We start from the raw sequence: 18,467 nt of genomic DNA, 5'->3' as shown, positions 1-18,467 counted from the left end.
CTTTTTTTTTTTTTTTTTTTTAAGAAATAGAGTCTAACTGTGTTCTGGCATGAAAGTATTGAAAGTTGTTTTATAAAATAATGAAACTTATCATGTTACAAATAATTAGCGTTTACAAACTGAGTTACCTGCACTATTTAACAAATAGGAAGAATCCCAGTGTAGAATCGATTATTTCATTAAACTCAGCTCTAGTCACTCTTGGATTTGTTTTGTGTTTATTCTCAGCTTGTTTTCAAGACAGTCTGTTGCTGGAGCTAGGGAGTTGCAGGAGTGGCTCATCAGTAGGGCGATTCCCTACATGTGTGAGACCTATGCCCTTCATAATTCTGCCTGTGCCAGAACCTCTAGTCTGTACCTCACTCTTGTTCTTATTTTGTCAAAGCATTCAAATACAGTATTATTGTGAAACTTGTACGTATTTTTCATTTTAAGATATGATGAATGGGTGAAGGCTGACAGGATAATTTGGCCTTTGGACAAAGGTGGACCAAAGAAAAAACAGAAGAAAAAAGCTAAAGTAAGTACACAGGTTTATATGCTCTGTTATAAGTATAAGAATTATTCCTATTGTATTACTTTTTATATTTGGGAGCTGTGACTCAAGGGAGTCTGTGGACCATTCCCAGTGATACTCAGCTCAGTGCTGCTTGGGCCCTCAATTATGTGTTTACAAATCTTGTTTCATTATTGTAATAAGTATCTTAGGTCTTTAAGGGTAATGTGATTTTGACGTTTATAACTCAGATGCTTAAAAAAGTAAAAAAGTTTAAACCGATTACTATATTGCTTCAGGAAAGAGGAAAATTAGTAATTGACTTCAAACTGAAGTGTTTTTAGAGGCTATATAGAAGAGGTGTATAGAAGGACTGAGTAACTGGAAAAAAAATATCACCTGGAGGGGCTGGAGTGATAATACAGTGGGTATGGTGTTTGCCTTGCATGCATTCAACCCGTGTTCAACTTGTGTTTGAACCCCCACATCCCATATGATCCCCCGAGCAATGCTAGGAGTAATTCTGAGTGCAGAGTCAGGAGTAACTCCTCAGCATTGCTGGGACTGACCCAAAAAGCCAGAGGGGGGCGGGGGGAAATCACCTGGAGAGGGTAAAACTTTCTCTATGGAAATGCAGACCAGAGTTGTCAGATTTTAATGTTTTTTAAAAATATAACTTTATTTTTGATATAGAATCTTTAGGTCTTTTCTGCAATTGCATGCTTTCGTTCATAGACCTTACTTTAAATGGATTACTATGATGAATTACTGAGAATATGCAACAAAATGTAAGCAGTAGTGAGCATCAATTCTAAATCCAATGCATGTTCTACCAAATGTGTATACGGTTTGAGATGCCAGTGAATAAAGGAACAGAAACTTGATTTGTCCAAACTCAGTGACGGCTTCTGAAATCTTATATTAGTGGGGACAAAGAATAGTCACCTTTGCTTCAGCATAACTGCTCTATATTTACTGGTAGGAAAGTAATACATCTCCCTTTGCCCCATTTTTCCTTGCCTGTGTCTTCACTCAAATGTTTAATTACAGACTTTGCATTTCATGAAATTCCAATTTTTTAGTATTGTTCACAGCCATCCACACAAATAATACAGACATTAACTAAATTCTTTTACAATGCTTTAGTACTGATGGGAATCAGGACATAATAATGAAGGCAACTTTGAATTTCTTGGGCCACACACTCAGCAGCTCTCAGGGCTCACTCTTACCCATATGTGATGCCAGAGATTGAACCCAGGTCAGCTGAGGCAAGGCAGGCATCCTCCCTGCTCTACTATCTCTCCAGCCCCACAACTTATATTTTTAAATCCCAGATTTATTTGTGATAATTTTTATCTCACCTCTGTTAACACCTTTTGAATATGTGATGCAGTATTAACAACAGGAGCCATACTGTACAAATATTAAATCTCATTGCTTGAGGGGCTGGAGCGATAGCACAGTGGATAGGGTGTTTGCCTTGCATATGGCTGGCCTGAGTTTGATCCCCGGCATCCCATATGGCCCCTCGAGCACTGCCAGAAGTAATTCTTGAGCGCAGAGCCTAAAGTAACCCCTGAGCACCAGCAGGTGTGATCAAAAAAGGGGGAAAAAAACCCCAACTCATTGCTTGAGAGATATTTTAGAAAAACGAAAACTAATTATTTGGGTTTTTTTTTTGGTGGGAGTTGGCTGCTAAAATTATATTTCATAAAATTATTATTATTTTTTTTTCTCCCCATAACCTTCCCTTTGTTGTTGTGATGACTGGGAGTCAAACACTTTGTTGCAGAGCTGTAACATTTTGATGCTTTCCAGGGATGCCCACCTTACTTGTGATCATGGCACTCTTTTGGTTGCAGTGTTCATCAGGGGTCAGACACTTGGTTGTGGTGCTCCAGGGGGTTGTATATTTAGTTATAGTACTTGGCTTTGGATGTATATTTGTATACACTTGGTTGTGTTTGCTGGGGGGGTGGCAGGCGGGGGGTCCCTATTTTTTTTTTTTACTTGCAGTATACTGCACATGCTTGGTTGCAGTGTGCAAGAGCCGCACACATTCTGTTGTGGCGGGGGGATTCCAAAGAGCATGCGGGATTGTGCTGGGGACTGAACCTGCTTCAGCAGCTGTCTCTGAGCTCTGAAATTTGGTTGAGTTCTTGTTTGCGTTTTTGCGCCATACCCAGCACTGCTCAGGGCTTACTTCTTTCTGGTCCTGTGGTCACGGGTCAGTAGAAGTGCCAGGGATCAAACCCTGGTCAGCTTTGTACTGTCTCTCCAACTCCTTCTGAAATTTGACTTCTAAATTTTCTAAATACTTGAACTAATAACAAGTTCTATCATTTTTCTAATAAGAGCCATACCTGGCAGTGTTTGAGAACCAGACAGTCCCAGGGATCAAATGTGGGACTTCGTACATGTTAGACATATGTTCTATCATGTAATCCATTTCCCCAGCACTAATACTAAGTTTTTAAACAAATAGTTGTACGCTAATCCACATTTTATTCTCAGATTTGTTTGACATTTTGTCTATTTGATGGTACATACTTTTTCCTTCAGGCATTGGTAAAGAGCAAAGGGAAACAATAGTTGTGCAGCTTTTTCTAATTCATTGACTTTGTCATCACAATATAATTGCAGTATTGCAAATTACAGATCATCATACTCATAGTAGGGACACAGGTTGGAAGAGTATGCTTTTAGTTTTTCAGTAAGCAAGCACAAATTAGGAGTTGACTTATTAAATTTTAGGGTTACAGTGTGTGTTAGAGAAGTAAAAAAAATATTCATCTTTATCGGGTACTGTTTCTTCTCATATATGTTGTTGTTGTCACCCAGAATAAAGAAGACAGTGAAAAGGAGGAAAAGAGGGATGAGGAAAGGCAGAAGTCAAAACGAGGACGACCTCCTTTGAAATCTACCCTTTCTTCAAACATGCCATATGGTTTATCCAAGACTCCAAACAGTGAAGGAAAATCAGGTACTGGAAGTTTTTGCAGCAGTATGCCATATACTTCACCTCTGTCAAATGGAATGATAGGTGCTCAATTTTAAGGACCTGTGACGTTTAGAAATCAGTAATGTTAATAATAAAATGTTTTGTGGGAGATTCATCTAGATTTTTTTTATCTGACTTAAACCACAAAATTTTACTTGTAGAAAATATTTTGCTGTATCATTTTTACTTGCAATTTACTAATGTTATGAGGCCTAGAAAGTATCTTACAGGGGTGAAACATGCTTGAGGTGTCATGTATTTGATCCTTGGCACCTCTCCCCAGCTTTGCATGCCACCTTCCCCTCCCTCCCAGCACTGCTGATGGTAGCCCTTAACACAAGCTTAGACAGTTGTTCATCACTGGTCCTGAGCAGTGAACTATCAGGTCCATACTGCTGGATCATGTATCTTCAGGAGCTACCCCAGACCCCCAAGTACTACTGAGAAGTCCCCCCCCCCCCCCCAATTAATAAAGATTAAAACATTTAATGATATTTTAAGAATATAGTCTCTTGGACTGAGCAGGTTATATAGTGGATGAGGTGCTTTCTTTGCTTGTAGCCAGTGGCTTTGAAGCCTGGCACCACAAGTGGTCCCTCAAACCCCACCAGGATCCCTAGCCCTGAGCACACCTGGAAGTGGCCCCCCAAAAAACACACAGCACACACAAAAGGAAAATGAAGAAGAAAGGAAAATTCTATACTAAAACATGGGCTTGCCATTAGTCCTTTTGCTGCAAACCATAAAAAAGTCATCCTTCGTCCTTACTGCCATCTGCTGGATGTAAGATGTACACACTCATGAACTCAAATGTAAGAAATCTAGGCAGATGAAAATATTCTTTTTGATGTGCTTTGTGTAGTATACAGCCTTTGAAACTATATATAATATTGGAGCCGGAGCGATAGTATAGTGGGCTGGGCATTTGCCTTGCACGTGGCCAACCTGGGTTTGATCCTTGGCATCCCATAAGATCCACAAAGCACTTGCCAGGAGTAATTCCTGAGTGCAAAGCCAGGAGTAAACCCGAACACTGCCAAGTGTGCCCCAAAAAGCAAAAAATAAATAAATAAAAGAGAGAAAATCCCCAAAAAACCAATACATAATAAAGTGTTATTGATTTTTGGGACTTGGGGATTACACCCAGATGTTCTCTGGACTTATTCCTGGTTCTGTGTTCAAAACATAGGGGTCTATATACGGTGCAGGGGATTCAACCAGAGTCAGCAATAAGCAAGGCAAGTGCCTAAATCCCTGTATTATCTTTCTGGCTCCCTGAGTTGTTTTATAAATATGAGTACAAATGAATTCTAAATTCTGTATAATCAAACTTCAAAATAAAACCATGTATCTTTTCATTGAAAAATATTTTGTCAAAGGCCAGTAAATTGGCTTAAAGTGTGCATGCTTTGCATTTTGAGTATTGGGTTTGATTCCTGGCACCACATGGTCCCCTGGAGCACTGCTGAGAGCAGGGGAGACTCCCAGACACCACAAAACACAAACACAATAAAGTCTCTATGTAAGGTTGTTTTCTTGAACTTTCGAGTATGAAAACCATGTGGTCAGATATTATTATACGGTTCATATAATAATCTTAGAATCCTACTTTGTTTTTACTTAAAAAATTCCCTGACTTAAAGATAATGATTTCCTTAGCAAGAAGGTAGTGTGTATATTCTTTCATTGTCTCTTTGTTGGGGTGGGGGTGTGTGTCAGAGACCTCCCAAGAAGTGTTCAGTAATTCCTAGAGGCCCCTACCAGTAACTTCCATGGCCAACCATCCTCACACCCTGTAGCAGTGCTCAGGAGCCATCCCTGATGGTGTTCAGGGACCATGTAATGCCAGGGATCAGCCAGGCTAAGTCACATAAAGGTATGTGCTTTAATGAGAGGCTAGAGAGATAGTACAGGGTTAAGATCTCTTAGTCAGAAAAATAATCGAAGTTTTAAGAATTCATACTGCTTATTTTGTACATCTTTCAAAATTATTTTAAGTAAAATGCCATGTTACTTTCTGAGGTTACAAAATGACTACTGCATTTACTAATCAGCACCTATTAGATCTGAGATCACCGAATACATCAAATTTATATCACAGTACTAGGCACTGCTTTTTCTAAGGGCCTCTGTAATTTAGATATGATATAGTATAAGTTGCAAAATGGCTCTTTTAAAAAACAGTATTTTCTGTGTCATTGATTTTTATAGTATAATTAATGGGCTGGAGTGATAGCACAGCAGGAAGGGCATTTGCCTTGCATGCGGCCAACCCGGGTTCGATTCCTCCATCCCGGGCCGAGCCCAGCAAGCTGCCGAGAGTATCCCGCCTGCACAGCAAAGCCTGGCAAGTTCCCCATGGCATATTTGATTTGCCAAAAACAGTAACAACAAGTCTCACAATGGGGATGTTCCTGGTGCTCGCTGTAGCAAATCGATGAACAACGGGAGAACAGTGCTACAGTGCTATAGCATACTTAATACTATACTTTTTAAAATAATTTAAATTTAATGATGTTAAATTCTCCATCCTGATTGTGTGGTTGTGTGATTAAAAGTTTCGTGTATCATAATTAGAATTTTTGTTATAAAATCACATTTGTAATTAAGATAGAAACATTTGTAATATATTTTCTTGCAGATTCTTGTTCATCAGATAGTGAAACAGAAGACCTTTTAGAAAAGAATTTAATGCATGAAGAACTTTCTCCTGAAATTAAAGAAGAAATAGAAAAAAATGAAGATCTAAATGATGATAAGCTAGCTGAAGAAGAAAATCCAAAGATAGCTGCACATCTATTAAAGGAAAATGATAGGACTCAAATGCAACCTTTAGAAACTCTAAAATTAGAAGTTGGAGAGAATGAACAAATAGTACAATTTTTTGGAAATAAAGTAGAACAAGTGGAAGAAGTTGTTAAGAAAGATGCAGAAAAATCTCCAAAAGGAAAGGGAAGAAGGAGCAAGACAAAAGATGTTTCACTAGAAATTATAAAGATTTCATCATTTAGTCAGGATGAAGAAGGAAGTGACCCTCACATAGAGGCTCAGAGTCTAGAATTTTCTTCATTGGAGAGTAAAACCATTTCTTCTGCTCCTGAAGATGAGACTGACCAATGTGCAAAAGAAAGAAAGTTAAAACGGAAAATACTGGGACAGTCATCACCAGAAAAAAAAATAAGAATAGAAAATGGAATGGAAATGACAAGCAGTGTATCTCAGGAAAGGACTGGTGATTGTGTTGCATCTGAGGGAATGAAAAACTTAAATTTTGAACACCACTTGGAAGTAGAAAATGAAGGAATGCCATCATTAATAGCAGAGTCAAACCAATGCATCCAAGAATTGATTAGTGAAAAATTTGATAGTCCAGCTGAGGAAACTGTAAATATTCCACTAAAAGAAGAGGAGGATGCAATGCCTTTAATTGGACCTGAAACCTTGATGTGCCATGAAGTAGATTTGGATGATTTGGATGAAAAGGATAAATCCACTATTGAGGATTTAGTAGTTGAAAGCTCTGAGTCTAATTCTCTTATTTTGGTTCCACCTGCCCTACCTCCTGTAGTACAGCATAATTTTTCAGTAGCTTCACCACTCACTCTCAGTCAAGATGAGTCTCGAAGTATAAAAAGTGAGAGTGATATAACCATTGAAGTTGATAGTATTGCTGAAGAATCTCAAGAGGGCCTCTGTGAGAGGGAATCAGCAAATGGATTCGAGGCCAGCATTACCTCTGGTTCCTGTAGCATAATTGTTCAAGAAAGAGAGAGCAGAGAGAAGGGTAAGGACTTGAGAGAAAGGAGACTTTACATTAAAGCAAAACTTAGTATGCATTTTAGGAACTGTAGATTTATCAAATACTTTTCCTTTTTTCCTTCCTTCCATTCTTCCATCTCCCTCCTCTTTTAAAAAAAAAGAAAGAAAGAAAGAAAAAGTTTGGTATGTGGCTCATAGGTAGTAGAACATATGCCTCACATATACAAGGCCAGAGTTTGAACACCAATACTGCACATCCCACCATTCACTGACTTGTGACCCCTTAGCAGTACTTCATTGCCAGGCCTGAGTATCTCCAAGAATCACCCCCATCAAAAAGTATTTATAGAGATATCAATGCAGAATATATAGAGAATAAGTATGCCTGACTCCCCCCCCTTCAAGTTTTCTCTTTACTGTATTTCAGGTCAGAAAAGGCCAAGTGATGGAAATAGTAGATTATTGGCCAAAAAACAAAAGCGTACCCCAAAGCGAACAAGTGCTGTAGCCAAAAATGAAAAGAATGGAGCAGGTTGGTAGTTTTCAATGCCGACTTTAGAATGGTATTAATATTAAAGTTAGTACATTTTCAACAGTTTTTTTTTGCTTGTTATTTGTGTCAGTTTTAACATAAATTTGATTTATTTATGTTTTAAAAATAGTTTTCTTTTTTAAATCTTAAAGTGCTTGTTAATTTGTCTCAAGATGTGTGAATTTTTTTTTTTTTACATTTGTGTCATTTGTATTGTGTAAACCAGTTCAGTATTAAAGAAATGTATTTGGAGGATCATGAGTAAAGGAAAATATCACTTGCTATAATGTTGAAGCAGATTATCTTTCTATTTTTGAATGGAATGTTAGAGTTTAATCTAGAAAAACTGGTTTTAAAATTTTATCATAATTTTAAAATTGAGAAAATTAGGGGCTGGAAAGATAGTACAGTGAATAGGGCATTTGCCTTGCAATCAGCCAACCTGGGTTTGATCCCTGGCACACCATATGGTCCTCTGAGAACAGCCAGGAGTAATTCCTCAATTCAGGGCCAGAAGTCACCTTCAGCAATTGAGAAAATTAAAATTGCAAAGAAATAAACAAGGAAATTAGTAAACTAGTATTAACAAATTATATGAAAACACATCTGTTACAATAAAGAATAGTAGAAATAAATTTGATCAATAGAAAAAGTCCACTTTTACCTCAAAAATATGCCTTTATAAAGTCTGATAGGAAAAATCTAAAAAGTGAAATATATTTATCAAGGAAGGACTATTAAAAATATATACATAACATGTAATAAAAAGCATTTAGGGCTAGAGAGAGTATAGAGTTAAGATGTTTGCCTTGCATGAGGCTGACGTTGGTTATATCCGTGGCATCCTAATGGTTCCCCTCAGCACAGAATCAGAAGGAGCCCATGAGCACCACCTTGAACGTGGCCCACCTGGGTTAGATTGCTGGTTTCCATATGGTCCCCTGAACCCCATCCTGAGTGTAAAGCCAGGAATAAGCTTTGATCACTACCAGGTATGGCTCAAAATTTAAAAAATAAAAAAGTTGAAAATGATATCAAATAGTCAAGTAGTATTAAATAATAATCACTGAATGTGATGCATAGTTTTTGTGTCACCATTAAGAACACAGAGGTGTGATTAGAAGGTAGGATAACAGAAATTTTCTCTTAAAAAGTTTTTTGATCTTAAAGAGAAGGAAAGAGATGCCAGCTAAAATGGGAAAGTTTTCTTTCTATTTTCTTTTGATTTTGGTCACACTCAGCAGTACTTGGCAGTGCTCTGGGAGCTTGTGGTACTAGGGATTGAACCTGGAACCTCCTGCATGCAAGTAGCCAGTTGAATTCTCCCTCTGGCTCCCTGGTTTTCTTTTCTTCCCCTCCCCTCTCTGTGGATGATGGGAAAGATCGAAGTATGTTGATAAAAGGGGAAAAGAATAAAAGAACATAGATAACTTATGATAGGAATGGTTGACAGGAGCTGGGAGTAGATTGTTTCTAGGTTTAGCTGAGTAGATTAATTTTCCCAGAGAAAAATCTTGCAGAGGGTGGGGGAGTAGGAGGGGTGAGAGGGACCTATCTGGGAGAAGAATCTGGGAAATTATGTATAATCTTCAACTTTACTTTCTTTAGAAGACAAGGTTGGCTTTGAGAGTAAATAGAGAACAAAAACAGTGTAGGGCTTGAAAAAAAGGAAAATAAAATTGAGAACTGTAATTTGTTAATTAAGTGAAACCAAAGCAGCTGTATTATAGGGCTGCAGTGGAGCTTTTTCCACTTAGTTTGGGTTCTTTTGTTTTATGGATAAGTTGGAAAGTACTGTATTTTTTTTTCACCTTTTCATTTAACAATATAAGATATTTTATTAGCTTTTTGTTATGAATGTTAAAAATACATTTTTAAGCAACTTTATTACTTAGTCGTATTTAATTTTTTTAAATTTCCCTATAGGACATTTATATTTCCACTTTCTTTCTGTTAAAAAACTAAGTATTTGTACACTTATTTCTCTGAGTTACCAAAAACTTGCTGGGTCTTTTGCATTTTGATAGTTGAAATCTTTATCATTTATAATTTTCACTTTGTTTCTTTTTACTGTAGGACAAAGCAGTGATAGTGAAGATCTGCCTGTCCTCGACAGTTCAAATAAATGTACCCCTGTGAAACATCTTAGTGTATCAAAGCCACAGAAGCTCGCACGATCTCCTGCCAGAATATCCCCTCACATCAAAGAAGGAGAGAAAGATAAACACAGAGAAAAGCATCCGAATTCATCCCCGAGGACATACAAGTGGAGCTTTCAACTTAGTAAGAAACTTATTGAAAACTCTGTACTGTAGTGGCATATAAATTAAAATGTCAAAATAATAATGATTAGCAGATTTATTTAGGTGTTCCAAATATTATCACTGGTCATACATACAATCAATTTTTTTTTCTAGAATACCAACTTTAAAAATATTTACTAAAGTAAGGACTCCAGATAAAAGTGGAACATCCACTTTAGTAGTGACAATTAGAAATAGAAATAGTAGTAAGTGTTGGCTGGGGAGAGGGCACGGGGAGGTGAAGGTGCCCTGTTCCACATGTGGCCAAACCGGGCTCAGTACCTGACAGCGCTGGGGGGTGACTCCCCAGCTCAATTCTGTATTGTTGAAATAACCAATGACCCAAACCTTCCCTTAACCTATCAAAAATTAAATACTTACAAAAAAGAAAAATGACAAAAAGAAATAGTAGTAAACTAGGGAAACATCGGTGCAAAAAATTTAAGTTAGAAATTATAATAGACCAGGGCTGCTCTGTGTTGACATTTTTGTAGATTATTTTTTAATCATTTAATATGTCATTAGTAGATATTTAATATAGAAAACTTAGGACATATACTGAATGTTATTCTCGGATTTAATGTCTTCTCTGTAAAACCTTACTTAGTTTAAAATTGTGGATTTTAATAAATGAAAGATTTTTTTTTGATTTATGAATGGTACTTTTGAAATAATGTTTTCCTCAGAAATACTCTAATCCTAACATTTTTTCCCTTTTTTTTAGATGAATTAGATAATATGAATAGTACAGAAAGAATTTCTTTCCTTCAAGAAAAACTACAGGAAATCAGAAAATATTATATGTCTTTGAAGTCTGAAGTTGCAACCATAGACAGGAGGAGAAAAAGATTAAAAAAGAAAGATAGAGAAGGTAATTTTTCAAATATCTTTACTACCATTTTAAATTATCTGAGTTTGTCATTGATTAAAATAGAACATATGTATTGCCATTTTTAGTTCCCTAGTATTTTCTTTGCTGCTGAATTAATCAACAGCTGCATAAGATAGGGTCATATTCATAATCCTAAAGGTAAGTTAGGGCTACGGTTATGTGTGATTTTACCAAATTAGAGGTTAGAGATTCCCCAGGCAAGCTGATTTTCTCTAAATCTTACTTTTTGCTTAATATATTTATTGACTGCCTCTTAATCAGCACTACAGTTGCTATTGTTTAGGGGAAGGGGTTTCACCAAAATGAATGAAAGTATAATTTATCTTCCAGGAGATTATTATGTTGGGATTATGTCATGTCCTGGTGAGATAAACAATGTAAAATAGTTTAGCTCACAATTATTTACATATATTATGTGTAAGGCCTTCCTCCAGGTGGTGGAAGTTCAGAGATATATGAGACAGAACTTGACCTCTAAGATCAAGCATCTGGTATGATAATGATGTGATAAAGGCCCTAAGAATAGCATGAACAAATATAGGGGTTGATGGAAGGGGAGATTACTTTGGAATAACCATAGATGAGTAGTGTATTCTTCTAGATCATAAAGATATATAGGATTGGATCCACCAAGAGATAGGACTGAGGTTAAGGTATTTGTTTTTGTTTTGTTTTGCGGCTACCCCCAGCAATGCTCAGGGCTTATTCCTGGCTCAGGACTTACTCAGAAATTACTCCGGGCATTGCTTAGGGAACTGTTTGGAATGCTGGGGATTAAATCCAGGTTATTTTCAGGCAAGGCAAGTGCCCTACCTGCTGTACTATTTCTCTGGCCACTAACCCTTGTTTGATCCCTCATACTGCATATGGTCCCTGAGCATAGAACCAGGAATAGGCTCTGAGTACTGCTGGTTATGATCCAACCCAGAATGTGTAGGACTGACTTCTAGTTGAATATGAATGTGGTTTAGGCACATATATTCCATCCCAAGTTCTACTAAAATAATAGTAAAGGAAATTAAAAACCTTATAACCACAAAGACAAGAGAATGGGGCCACATATTTTGGTATACAAGAAATGTCAACAGCGAACAGAGATAGGACAGCAGTCCTATCCTCAGAACCTCATTTGGTTGCCCTGAGCAAAGCTGGATGTCAGCAAAGAACCAAAAGAAAAAAGAAAAAAGTGTCAACAAATAATCTTTTGAAAGCTGAGAAGCTGGATGTAACTATTCTAGCAGATGTGATAATACTGCAACCTACGCTTGTTTATTTTTTGCAGTGGGACAGAACTCAAAGCAGTCCAGTTCAGAACTGTAACCCTAGTAAAGCTCTGAAGGCAGGGAAAAGAAAATAGGTCGAAAAACTGAGATTGGGTGAAAATAGAAAAAAATTTTGATTTTTTTTTTTTTGCTGTTTTTTAAATCTTTTCTGACTATACTCAGGGGACTGTGTGGTGTAGATCTGGGGATGGAACATTAAGCCTGGGCTCCCTGCATACAGAGCATGCATACTTACCCCTTTAAGCCATCTCTCAGGTCCAAATCTAGTTCATCTGTCCTAAGCAATACTAAATGATACTAATTCTTTTCTAATTGAAGAGTTTATCCTCTTAGCTTCCTAAAAGCTTATGCCCATTCTGGGCGGAGACAAGGATTTTTCTGGAGAAAATGGCCAACCCAGGAAAAATCTAATGTAAATTTATCAGTATTTGAAGATTTTTACCAAAAAAGTAAAAATCTGGCCAGTCACTATCTGTATGCATTTCCATCATACTCAAGCACAAACAACAAAGTCTGGTTGTTTTTTTAGTGTCCTTTTCTTTTTCCTTCATGGGACACATCTAGCAGTGCTCACGGCCCACTACCCACTCTGTGCTTGGGGATGGCTTGGGAAAAGTGTCATGATCCTTGTATGTATCTCTGGCTTGAGAAAATGTCTCTTCTTAACTGATTAAGCCATAGATCAGATATTTGTGGCAGGCCTCTATGTAAAGACAAAAACTGTAGTAGAAATAGAGAATAAAAAGGAAATTGAAAAATCTACTGTGTCATATAAAAAGACACTTAATTAAAAAAAAAATATGGGGGCCATATTCGCAGTGCTCAGGGCTTTCTCCTGCCTCTGCACTAAGGGGGTTACTCATGGTGGTGCTTAGGCAACAATATGGTGTGCCTGGGATCAAATCCACGGGTGATCATTTGTAAAGCTAGTGCCCTATCCACTTACTGTCTATTTCTGACAAATGCCCAGAGGTACAAGAAAGTTACTGAAACCTCGAAATAAGAATATGACTGAGTTCAGTTCAGAAAACAGGAAAAATCACTTACAATTATGTCTGTTTGTTGGAGGTTGGGGAAGGAAGGTGGGTACATTGATGGTAGCTGTTGGGCTGGAATGAAAGCGCACATAGTACCTCAGTCAATAAAAAAGGTAAACATTTGATAGGAGGAACAAGGAACAAAGCTAAAGAAATTTCAGTCAAAGGTCAAAAACATAATTGGGGAACTGGAGAGACAGTCAAAGAGTTGGCGCACTTAGTTTGATCCTGGCAAAGCATGATCTCCTGAGCACCAATAGGCGTGAGCTCTGAGCACTGAGCCAGCATAGCTTCCGAGCACTGATAGGCATGACCTGAAGAGTAAAAAAAAATAAGAGTAGGGTTGGGTTATAGCACATGTATAGCACTTACCTTGCATATATGCGATTGATCTCTAGAGCTCCAGAAACAAAAAGACAAGAGAGAAACAGTAGTGGAAGTATAGGATCTGGCTGAGAAATGCTGCTTCCAAATGATAGGATTTCTGTAAAAAATGAACACTAAGTTGTCATCAAAGAAATGTTTCCAGAAATAAAGACGTTGGGTTATGAAATCAAAAGGACTTACTGTGAACTTAGTAACGATAGAGGATGTGGAGGGGGGGTGAGAAATCACACCAAAGTACATGATGAAATTTTATCATTCATATGGATCACAAGAAAATACTTCATCATATACAGTTATATAGAAGAAAAGTATATGGTTTCTGGCGAACACGCTTTGGCTTTGCATGTGGGAGTCCTGAATTCAGTTCCCAGCACTGAATGATTCCTGAGCACAGCATGATCCATCAGAAGCACCATTGGGTGTTAGATTATGTTTGACCCGGAGATAATAATGTATAGTGAGAATTTATCTCAGGTTGACCTTGTTTCTTGTTTGGGGCAAGGTGAGTTTCTTCCAAATTTTTTTCAGTAATTTTAAACGTTTAAATCTTTCGTATATTCATTTCATGGTTCCTTTTTGGGAACTCTCATTCCACCAAGTGAAACAAAAACATTTTTTGTTTTTTTCTGGGGCTGGAACAATAGCACAGCGGGTAGGGCATTTGCCTTGCATGTGGCCGACCCAAGTTTGATTCCTCCACCCTGGCAAGCTACAGAGAGTATCTCGCCCGCATGGCAAAGCCTGGCAAGCTACCAGTGACATATTCGATACGCCAAACACAGTAACTACAAGTCTCACAATGTTACTGGACCCGCTCGAGCAAATTGATGAACAACAGGAGGAAAGTGACAGTGGCAGTGTTCTTTTCTACTCCTTTATGCATCACTTAAGAGAACAATAATCAGAATAAATAATATTAAGAAATATGGCCCACTGGTAGAGCTCATGCCTCGTATGCATGAGCCTCTGAATTCAGTCCCCAGCTCCACAAGAATTATCTGCACCTTTTAAAGATTTGTATGTATTCCTGTAGGGGAGGAAGAGAAATTCGTTTCTAATTTGCTCGTGGTTTTGTGTACACGTGTGATGCTGTTTCAGTCTAATAATAGTTGTTTTGATTCACAGTGTCTCACGCTGGAGCCTCCATGTCATCTGCATCGTCAGACACTGGAATGAGTCCCTCATCATCATCTCCTCCACAAAATGTACTTGCTGTTGAATGCAGGTGATAAATATTTTTCTCTGCCTTCCAGCAGTTTGCTGCCATGGACATTAATCCCCAAACCCTGAAATACAACCACAGAAAAGCACTCAACTGGTTTGACATTGCTAAGTATATATCTTGTATACTTCTCCAGGCTGGATTTTATCTCTTCCCTTCTCTTTTATTTTTCTGTTGCAAAAAATAAGCTGATTAACAATTGAAGGTTAGGCAGCCTGCCATATTTGTCATATTTTTTCCTCTTTAACTTTCTTTTCATTTTGTGAAGATAGAAAAAGGGCACTTAGCAAATTTATATTTGTATAATAAAGCTTTCAGGTATTATAGAAATCATAGACAAGCAAGTGCACATGATAAACATCAAAATATTATCCAGCTGAATAGTTACTGCTGCACTTTCACTAAGATGTATTTAAACACTTGGTGAGTAGGGGGTTTATGTTGTATTTTTTTATTATTGTTGTTTTGGTTTATTTTTTTTTTAATTTTTGTGGAAGCACTTGCTATTTAGAACTGCCAAAGTATATGTTCAGCAGTGTGCCCAGGTTTAAAGGTGTAAATGGGACAAAATAAATTGTGAAAGGAAGTGTAGTTGACTGAAAACTACAGTTGTAATAAGTCTTCCACTTTTTATAGGATTTTTGAGCACACAATTATGCAAATATTTTAATGTTTATTAATGTTTACAGTGGAATTGTGAATAAGTTTTCAGTGGACTATCTTATCCCTTGACAAAAATATTTTGTCTTTTTTCTATGTAATTTCAGAGTTTTTATTTTGTTACAAAAAGACAAAAATGAAATATATAACAACAATGAAGTTATTTAACAAGATTTCTAAAGCTGAAAATTTTGTGTAAAATAAGGTATTATCTTGCAACTTGTTAAATATATTTATTCAGACATTGGATGTTGTATTTTTATGTATTTTTTAAAATATTAATAAAATTGAAAAAAAGAAAATTCTAGGTTAATTCACTCTTTGGATGACAATAGCTCTCAGCTGTCCCTTTGACAGGAGGTTGCTCGATGTCTAGCAGCTTTGCCTGCATTGAAGGGAGTCTGTCTCAGTCCTTCCAACAGTATAGAAGTGTATTAATGGGCATCTGGATCATTAAAGTATGTCCTTGTTTAGAAACTTTGGCAGTCCTAGTATTTAAACTGTTTTAAGGATCAAATTTTGGTTGCCCTTAAGATACTTTGTCACAGTTTTTATGTTTGCGATACTGCCGAATAAATTTATATCTCCCAAAGTTGAGATGCAACAACTAAGTAAAGCAACTATGTATGCTTTGTCTGTGAATTGTTCCACAGACTGATACATTTTGTAAATAATTCCAGAATCATGTATTTAAAGCAATTTTGCCATATACATTATGTAAAAAAGTGATTTTTTAAAATCAGTTTTTAAATTCATGTTTGTACATTGAAAGGGGTTTTTTTTAAACCTCCTTTTCTGTGTTTAATATGCTGTAGAGTAATAATCTAGATGCTCTAGACTGTGTATCAGGATCTGATTTACAAGAACAAAGTCTGAGCTAAACACTAGTGATCGCATAGCATTACTGAATCATTGTTCCTTAATTTCATTTTGCCACATTGTGAACTTGTGACTCAGATTCCTTCCATTTCGCAGAGAATTAAAAACAAAAAAGTACTCTTGTAATACTCACTTTCCTGTCTCTTCTTTACAAAACAGAAGTATTTCAATGTAAAAATAACAGCGAAGATCAGTGGGCACTAATAATAAAGGCCGTGTTTTAAACATAGGCTTTTTATTTTCAGTTTTCATTTAAATGATTGGTTTCCTTATGTGCTAGTTACAGTTGGGAAATTAGACTTCACAAAACAGAGCATATTCAATATATTCTTCAGTCTTCTAAATAAACTATAATCCTAATAAAATTGAAAAAAGTGTCATTTAAATTCAGTTGGAACTAGGAGGAAACCTAAAATTTCACTCATGAGATTTTTTGTTTTTTTTTTGTTTTGGGGTCACATCTGGAAGTCTCAGTGCTTGTTACTTCTGTCTCTGTGCTCAGGGATTGAAATTGGGTTTGGTGCATGCAAGACAAGTACTATCTCTCTGGCATTTGTTAGATATTTTGATTATGTTCTTAGACACACATCAGTAAAGTAGGGTAACAATATACAAATTTGCATACTCTCTCTCCTAATCAATATAAACTTGGTAATGGAGTACTGGGACCTTGCAACAGAGAGAAAAATTACATAGTCATTGAAAGGGTATATAGATACCATTAGAACATTTTAATTTCAGGGATAGGAAAAACTGTCAAGGGATGTGAGTGGCAATTAATTATGGAATCCAATTATTGGGGCCAGAGCGATAGTACAGCAGGTAGGACTTTTGCCTTGCACACGTTTGATTCCTAGCATCTCATATAGTCCTGAGCACCACCAGGAGTGATCCTTGAGTGTGAGCCAGGAGTAATCCCTGAGCACTGCAGGGTGTGGCCCAAAACTCCCACTCCAAAAAAAAAAAAAAATTGGGCATAGTTTGAATGTAACCAGACTTTAGATAGCTCTTGCACATGACACTCTTTCTTGTCTAAACCAGAAGGTACCACATATAAATCAAGTTTTTGAAGATCACAGAGCTTTCTGTTTCGACATTCCATTGTACGCTTTCATTTAATTTTCCTGTCCTTCACTAAGAAAGATGTTTTTGCTCAGCACAATGTGCATATTGCATCTTCTATGGAAACTATGAAGACATTTGAAGCTATATTCAACCACACATAAAAACTCTTACCATAATTAATCAGTTTATTATCTTTTATCTGTGAAGTACTGTGCTAAAGTCTGGGAATCACAAATAAGACAAAGTTTCTGTTTACATAAAGTGCATAATCCAGTGATACAGATGTTTAGCAGGTAACCGAAGAAATGTCTTTTTTCCCTATCTTTTTTCCCTTTAGCTTTTTGGCCATTCTCAGTTATGCTCAGAGCTTACCCACTCCAGGACTTACCATATATATGCAAGGGATCTAACTAAGGTTTGCTGCGTGCAAAAGCAAGAACCTTACTGCTATTAGGGGCCAGAGAGTATGGCAGGTAAGGTCCTTGCTCTGCATGTGGCAGACCCAGGTTTGATACCCAGCACCATATATGGCCCCTCAAACAACAGAGGGAATGGGTAAGCCCTGAGCACAGAGCCAGGAGTCAGCCCTGAACAATATCAAATTGTGTCCCAGTTCCCATCACCACAAAAGAATAAGAAATTATACCCAACTAGGTGGAAAGTAGAAGTGATCTGGGAGGCTTTGCAAAACAAAACAAAACAAAAAAGTAAAACTGCATTTTAAGATTATGAATTGGTGAGGCAAGTAGGAAGGCAGGTTGGGAAAGTAGAGTGCTCCAAGCACCTGAGGAAGGAGAAACTAGTGGTAGTGAGCTGGGTAATAAGCCAAGGCAAGAATAGACCTGAGGCATGAGAGGCAGGAGCCAGGTGAAGTAGAGCAATTCAGCTATTGCCCAAACTTTGCACCTGCCCATCTCAGCCCTTGCTCTGTATGTACCTCATACTGCT

At 37.2% G+C, this 18,467-nt stretch overlaps 1 protein-coding gene across 3 annotated transcripts in view; it reads left to right on the top strand.

The window, feature by feature from the left end:
- Positions 1-16,580, top strand: part of ARID4A (AT-rich interaction domain 4A) — a 69,400-nt gene extending 52,820 nt beyond the window's left edge. For all 3 annotated transcript variants that reach the window (XM_056133329.1, XM_056133327.1, XM_056133328.1), the window contains exons 18-24: positions 436-520; positions 3,341-3,482; positions 6,142-7,284; positions 7,687-7,791; positions 9,868-10,074; positions 10,819-10,965; positions 14,819-16,580. In XM_056133329.1, the coding sequence (XP_055989304.1) occupies positions 436-520; positions 3,341-3,482; positions 6,142-7,284; positions 7,687-7,791; positions 9,868-10,074; positions 10,819-10,965; positions 14,819-14,922 (1,933 nt within the window). In that variant the 3' untranslated portion in view covers positions 14,923-16,580. The remainder of the gene's footprint in view (positions 1-435; positions 521-3,340; positions 3,483-6,141; positions 7,285-7,686; positions 7,792-9,867; positions 10,075-10,818; positions 10,966-14,818) is intronic.
- Positions 16,581-18,467: the final 1,887 nt, after the last annotated feature.

This window comes from Sorex fumeus, unplaced genomic scaffold (assembly GCF_029834395.1).
Source record: "Sorex fumeus unplaced genomic scaffold, SorFum_2.1 ptg000098l, whole genome shotgun sequence".
NCBI lineage: Eukaryota > Metazoa > Chordata > Mammalia > Eulipotyphla > Soricidae > Sorex > Sorex fumeus.
This window is presented reverse-complemented; position numbering and strand designations above follow the sequence as displayed.